The sequence below is a fragment of the Asparagus officinalis genome, chromosome 3, assembly GCF_001876935.1.
Source record: "Asparagus officinalis chromosome 3, Aspof.V1, whole genome shotgun sequence".
Lineage (NCBI taxonomy): Eukaryota > Viridiplantae > Streptophyta > Magnoliopsida > Asparagales > Asparagaceae > Asparagus > Asparagus officinalis.
The window spans coordinates 49,200,510-49,208,510 of NC_033796.1; the positions used below are offsets into that span (position 1 = coordinate 49,200,510).

At 38.5% G+C, this 8,001-nt stretch overlaps 1 protein-coding gene across 1 annotated transcript; it reads left to right on the forward strand.

Moving 5' to 3' along the window:
* LOC109835076 lies at nucleotides 4,171-7,704 on the forward strand. The gene is made up of 3 exons (XM_020403072.1): nucleotides 4,171-4,198; nucleotides 6,671-7,011; nucleotides 7,120-7,704. Exons 1-3 carry the CDS (start codon nucleotides 4,171-4,173, stop codon nucleotides 7,702-7,704), a joined length of 954 nt encoding a protein of 317 aa, XP_020258661.1.

The following is an 8,001-nucleotide window of genomic DNA, read 5'->3' on the forward strand; positions in this document are numbered from 1 at the left end:
AGATGGTATGACAGAAAAAATGCACACGCACAATGTAGATATGCAAAAGTATATTTAAACATAAGAAAATAATCTGAATATCAGATATGCTATGTGATGTATATGTGAAATCTAGAGTAATGTTAAACACTTATGAACATGATTTGAGCAATTAAAAATGTATAAGTAACATAGTCTAATGAAAAATATATAATATAACACTGTGTGTGATACATAAAATAATATAATGACCAGCACTAGGAAAGAGAAATTATAGGAAGAGAGTGTGTAGTCGCAAAGCGACGAGACAAAAAACAGGGGAAGCTTCAGAGTCAAAAAGTGATAAGGTAGAGACTAAAACATAATTTATCCATATAATAGGATAAGGGCTTAAGTATAGTCTTACAGATGAAATATGATATGTGTCTAAATTATCTATTATATTTTCACTTGTAGGAACTTAGGACCGTAACCTGCATGGGCCATCATAAAAAACTGTCACGCCCCGTTTCCCAAAATACCTAGGAATCGGGACACGAACAAGCCCGCGACGTATTAGACTGATGAGAAATAAATACTAGATCATTTCCACTCAATCTAATACGCTAAGCATCAAACAATAAAGTGGGAACTTATAGGTCCCCGATCATAATTAGCAAGAATATAATAAACAGCTCAGAACAGAAAGGAGCCATATCACAAATAGTATATCATCCGAGACACAAAATTTAGGTCAAACATGCCCTTATTACAAAACAGTCTAACTAAGCACTAAAGAAATATGGAAAATACATCGTCCAACAGAAATAGAAAGGAAGTACTGCAAAAATAAACTAAGTTTCGGCTTCTTCTTCAGCTCTGTCTGCAAAACACTCTTGCTGAGGATACTTGGACTCTGGCATGTCTCGAAGCTAGACCTGTCCATCCTCTAAGTTTGACGTACAACCCGAGAGAATAGGAGTACGTCAGCGTGCATGGCACACGGTAAGATCCCACAAGGGAGATTAGAAACGGTCGAACAACCAAATGCAATAACAGTAAATAAAATAGAAGCATGCAGCTGGTATTCAACCAGTTAAATAAAATCCACTACTAGGGTATAATGATCAGAAGAAACCAAAATCATCCAAGCAACAAGGTCATGCAACTAGCCATCCTATAATAGCTCATTGGTCCACATCTCAAATAGGTCAATGTTCGCATTACCGGATAAACTGATTATTTACGATCCTCTACGCGCATCCAATACCACGAAATAATTTGGTAAGAGGACCACGTAATCCGATTTTAGCCTGATCCTAACTCAAGCAAAACTTGGGTGACGAAATGATTTCACTGACCACGTGCGAAACGATTCACTGGCCCAACAGACTAACCCCAGTGCGAAACAATTCACTAGTGCAAGTCTGGAAGATAATCAACAACCACATCCGATCATACGAACCAAGACTTTTCCACCCCAACATCTCTTGTGTTTCTAGGCCTATAATGGATCACTGGTTCACCCCTTAAGTATGATCAACGCATCCACACATATCATTAAGTCTTATTCATGACGCGCAAGCCACTAAGTTATAAACTACTAATGGTTCTCGATCACAATAAGGAAATAATAAATGCAACTGATCATGTGCAAATAAAGTATGACATATTAAGAATCTATAATTTCAGAAGATAAATAAATCCTTTTGCAAAATAATTTCTTTAAACTATTTCTCATAATAATTCTAGACTTATCTTTAAAAAAATATTTTTTTTTCTTTTCAATGTGAACAATAATCTTTTCCATTTTAAAAAGTATTTCTCATCATTTAATATCATTCATCAAACAATCCCACACAGAATATCATAATATAAATATACTACAACGTAATCAAATCGCAGACTAATATATGCATAAACTTAATTAATTCATAACAGATCTAAAAATTGTAATGACAAATCAAATGAGAAAATGGATCTTGCACATACTTAATTCACGACAAATCTAAGAATTATAATGAACAAATAATCAGGAAATAGGGATCTTGCCTACGAGGCCAAGGGCCTACGGACGAGGCGACGGCGCTGCTGCAGGCCGAGGAGCTGATTTGTGAAGCTAGACGGCGGCGTCGGTGGTGACGAAGGGGGCTGTTAAACTTTAGGGGTTGAGCAGGAAAGCTCGCGGCGGCGGGGCTGTTCGCGACGGGCTTGGGCTGGTGAGCTCAGGGCTTGCAATGGCATCGGTTTGAAGAGGGAGGTAGAGCTGGTGGTGAGGGTCGGGGTTGCAGTGGGGCTCAGGGGTTCGTCGGAGGTCTTGGAGATGTTGTCGGTGGCGAAGGGCAGCTGTGCGCAGATGTGAGCAGGACTTAGGGAAGGAAGATGAGGTTGTGGTCGGAGTTTGGAGGTGAGAGGATGAAATAACAGGGCTGGGCGTCGTTGAGCGCGCGAGTGTGAGCGACGGTTGAGGGAGCTTGGTGAAGAGAGGCGGAGAGGAGTTGGAGGAGGCGGAGGTGAAGGTTGGCGCGGTGAGGGGAAGAGGCGGCCAACAGGGGATGGAGGGCGACGGCTGTGAACGTTGAGCGACGGCGGGGTTGGGAAAAGGGTGGCACAGATCTAGGTTCGAGCGGGGGCGAGGGAGAGGATGGTGGTGGTCGCGTGGGTGAAGGAGGTTGGGGTTTTGGGCAGCGATAGGGAAGAAGGAGGGGAGAGAGAAAATATGAGGAGAGAGAGAACGGAGGTATGCGGTTATATAGTAGAGGGATTAGGGTTAAGGAGAATAATTAAGGGTAATTAGGGAGGAAAATAAGGATAAAATTAGGGAGGAAAATAAGTAAAAAATCAATATAAATTAATTAATAACAATAATAATAATAAATAAAATATTAATTTAAAAATATTTTGCTGTAACAATTAAATTTATAATTAGTAAAACTATTAAAATAAATGTAAAACTGGATTTTTAAATCATAGAAAATTCTAGAAAATCAAGAAAATGTAAACACTCTTTTAAAAATAATAATTTAATACTTAAAAATACAAAAAAAGTTATTTAAACTAGTATCGAAAATTCATGGTCATTACAGACGATAAATCCACATGTGAATGTGAGAACCTTACAAGAGTATCGTTATTATACGTAGCCGAAATAGGTAGATAAAACCTATTACTATAGAACGATTGAGTAAGAGCCTAACAAGAGTATCGTTATGAGATGATATTTATATACAGTTGTAGTACGTTTCCATGTAGTTTACCCAAGAGCAGGATACACATTTGATATATGATGCACATGATATAGTTCATGATGATAATTGAGCTGAATGATATTTTCTTATAATTGCGCCAACTACCCGAGGGTAGATTGAGACGAGACATTGACTCCTTATGGTTGAGGTTTCGAATATTTTCTTTTATGTGCTATTTTTATTCATAGGATTGGAATTAGTACTTAGTTATCCACAATGTGAGACACAATATATACATGAGGGTTTTCTTGTTTGGATTATTTCGCTCGACGTACCAGTCTCGTGTTGTGTGTTTCTAATTATTGATTTCCTTTAGACTATTTATCTTTAGTTTGGTATTAACATTTAGATATCTATAATTTGAGACAATGGTATATACATGAGGGTTTCCTTATTTGGATTATTTCACTCGACGTACTACGTCTCGTGTTATAGATTTATAAATATTAATTCCACTTAGATACATGAAAAATAAATCTAGGTAGACTATGCTTAATAGATAGAGCATCCACTCCATCTAGTAGCCCTTCCTCTGGGGACGGATGGAGGTGATCTTGCTGTAACGTGCTGACGCTCTTTTTATGGTTTTTTTGTTGTTTTCTTTTATTTTAGGCGGTACAGAGGTACGGAGAGCCGTAAGATAACGAAGTTCTTGCATAGTCGTCGTCACATGAGTATTAGTAGATGCTCCACAGTAGATTTTATGTTTTATTCAGACATTGGAGTTTTATTTTTATATTGTTGAGGCAGTGTGCCTTATTTACATTTCCAGTTGATTCATGTCGAGATATTTTACGTTATTTCAGAGATCAGGTGTATGAAGTTTTATTCATTTGAAACATGGTTTCACTTATGAGATTTATCCTTCTATATCATGTCTATTGTTTTTACTTCCCTTATTTTGCTTGTTTTGTACCTACACTTCTTTTAGATTCCACTAGAGGATATTACTGTGATTGGTAAAATGTGTTATTGCATAGTGTGGGTGCATGGTAAGTTTGACATCTCTGGGTTCACCTTAGACTGCAGCCATGTGTGAAAACAGGGGTGTCACAAATATGGGTGACTGATTTTACGAGCGATAACCGGATCTGCCCTAGAGCCTTTCGATCCAGTATTTCTCAGTCCTTATCTGTCTCCTCCTTCTTCTTTCCCTTTGCTTTTCCCATCAATGGACAGTAAAGATCCTTCTGGTACAGATAGTCCTCCATCTGCGACTTCCAGTAGGTAAAGTCTGATCCGTCAAACTTCTTAATCTTCGATTTGCTTTCTTCTGCCATAGCTCTCACACACATATTTGCCAAACGAGGCTATGATACCAGTTGTTAGGGTTAATCTATCGACAACCCGCGCCCTCTGGATCTTGTGACGAATAAATAGCAAGCAAGAAATCACAGCAAAATGAAAACTTTGCAGGAAAGAAAAAAATAAAATGGGAGAATACCAGATTTAATAAAGTTTAGCAAACATGCCTACGTCCTCGAGAGCCACACCAAAATTTCTTTGATTGTTGAAGAAGGTTACAATGCCTGCAAACGGCTATCACTCTCTCTATGATCTCTCTCTCAAAGTGTTCTCAAAACCCTCTCTTTTCCGTGTACAAACTCTCAAAAGAAAATTCAAGAATATATAAAACCCTAACTCGAAACAGATTCCCAAACGGACCAGGAAACTGCTTGACCCGATATCAGTCTACTGGTGCACTTGCATCGGTCGACTGATAAGGGTTTCTCAGCTGTTTCGTTTACCCTATCAATCGACTGATGGCACCCCATCAGTCGACTTACCAGAGCGATTTTCAGGCTTTTTAATTCTGTCAAAACCATCGGTCGACTGATGCTTCTGCTTCGATCGACCAACGGGTGGGGTTTCTCAGCTGTTGATTTTTTCCTAGGCTTCGGTTTACACACCCAAAACCAACAATATTGGCTAATAAATCCAATTTTTAAAAAATGATATTGGCTAAGGAGTTAGCGAATTAACCGATAGGAATGAGGCAGAGACATACCATCATGTGACTACCAACCAGACGCACATCGGCGATGTTGATCCGATACAAGCTTCGTCTATCGGCTCAAATTAAAGTCTATAGTTAATTAATGTAGATGAAGGAGACTCTACTCACGAAACGAATGTGGGCTAGTTAGCTGCTCTATAACATGGTGATTACAGTAGTTAGTTTATCCCTTTCTAATTAAGGAGAATTTAGAATATCTAATTATGTGGTAATTGGAGAGTGCCCAATTACTAAAATCTTTGTCTTCCATTTAAATTTGAAGATATAAACAAATATAATTACCACTAGCTATCACAACAATTAATTTCACAAATAGTGATTTTTAAGAAAAAAACAGTTTCAAGGTAACAGTAAAAATCCTACATAGTATTATGAGATGAGGGAGGCCTTTGGCCTCCCCCTCATTATCCCTCCATTCACACCCCATTATGATGGTGTAACACCCCATTAAGTGGGGGTGACTCTTGGGTACTCAACCTATTCACATTGACTATCTATAAATATACATCATAGGCCTTTGGCCTATGTAAGGGTTTCAAACACGTTATCAGCACGAAGTGTTCTTGAATCCCCGAGCCATAAAAATATATATATATATTTCCTTCCTCTTTTGCACATTGAGATCTGGTTCGTTGCAGCGGGAGCGTTCGACGGATCATCGCAAGGAGGCAGCGTTCTACGGATCTTTAGTATCGATCGTCCCTAGATCTTTGATCTAGAGGTAATTACTATAATCCGTAGAATAATATATGACAACTGGAAAATTCAAAAAAAATTGTTACTGTTCACCGATGGTTACTGTTCACTCGGGAATTTTTCAGTTTATTAAGCAATTTTATTGTTGTTCATCTAATCTAATTGCTTTCATTATTTGTTGGCATAACTAGTACTTAATACTATTAGTTAATTGCTATTCAAAAATAAAATAAAATAATAAACATAAATGTTTATGTGCTCATGCTGACATGATATTAAAAATATTAAGTAGGCAGTATCGCATAGAAACAACAAGAAGTCTAAAAAAAAAAAATTCAAAGAAAGCAAGGGTTTACTGTCCAAAATTGTTATGCCTGTTGCATATATTATTATTAAATTGTGTGGATGTTTAAATAAATAATGTTGTGGTTTTTGGATCAGCCTGTTTGTCACCAAATTTAAATTCCTTGCATTTTCTTTTACTTCTGAGAGAGAAATTGTAGTGAGGATATAATTGTAAAAAGTCAAAGACCGGTGTATTCCATTGAAGACGAAGGCATTTTTGCAAAATACAGGGACCCCCAAGGGTTTTCCAAATTATATTTTAATTTTATGATTTTTGTTATCTTTGGTCTGTATAATTAGACTTTGGACACTTTTTATTTTTTTGGTGACGGGCTGATCCACGCAACATGTTTATTGCATGAATTTTTAATTCCTTATTATTAATTCATGTTTTTCACATGCATAGATAAAATAGCTAAAATAGCGAGCGTTGATTTCGAAGTCCTAGACACTGCTGGCAAGAATTATTTGAGTTGGCATGTGGACCTGAAGTTCCACTTACGTGCCCAGGGCTTATTAGCCACAATTTCAACTCCTGCTCCACCGGCTCCGGCCACTGGTACGGGTAATGCTGTAAATAATGTTGAGGTTGCTACTACAGTGATCGTCTCTGATATAGATAAGGCGAAAGCCATTATCTACATCAGGAGACATATTGATCGGACCCTGAAGGCCGAATACCTGACTGTAGAGGACCCAAAGGAATTGTGGACTGCACTTGAGGACCGATACAAACATCAGAAAGATGTAATCCTCCCACGTGCACGTTATGAGTGGGAAAACCTCCGACTTTAGGACTTTAAGTCCGTAGCTGAGTATAACTCAGCACTTCATAATATCACCTCACGCCTGAAGTTGTGTGGTGAAGAAGTTTCGGAGGAACGCATGTTGGAGAAGACTTACACATCCTTCCACGAGAAGGATGCAATCCTCATGCAACAGTACCGCGAACGAAAGTTCAAAAAGTATTCTGAATTGCACTCCACCCTTCTGATGGCGGAGCAAAACAGAGAATTGCTTTTGGCCACTCATAACCTACGCCCTGCAGGCTCAGCTCCTCTACCCGAAGCTCACATGTTTTCTTCCCAGAAGCAGAAGAAAAAGCATAAGGGTAAATTCAACAAGGGGAAAGCCCCTAAGTGGCAGGCCAGATGTCCACCCCAGAAAAACAACCCGCCCCAGAGCAGCAATAGTGAGGGAAAGAAGAAGTGGAAGAAGAAGACCACTGAGCTGTCGTCCATTCCCAAGAACACTTGGGAGGACAAATGCCACAGATGTGGCATGACTGGACATTGGTCCAGAAACTGTCGCACTCCGCGACACCTCCAAGATCTGTATCTAGCGAGCCAGAAGTCTCCTGTTGAAACAAATCTGGTGGAAAAGCAGCCGTCTACTCAGTTCACTGCTGATGACTTCGAAATGGATGATCTTCTCGACTAGATCCATGTTATCTTTATATGCATTTAAATTCTCATAGTACTTTCATCTTTAGTTCTTTACTTTCCATGTAATGCAATTTACTTTTCAATAAAGATAGTTATTTTCTTTAGATTAAAATATTGCATTCATGTTATAGATGAAGTGTGAGTGCCTTGTGGACAGTGCCTCGACGCACACAATCCTTCGCGAAAGAAGCTATTTCAATAGCTTATATGATTATGACGATCCTGTAATTACGATTTCAGGACTATCTAATATAATAGAAGGATTTGGTGAAGCAATGATATTGCTCCCAAA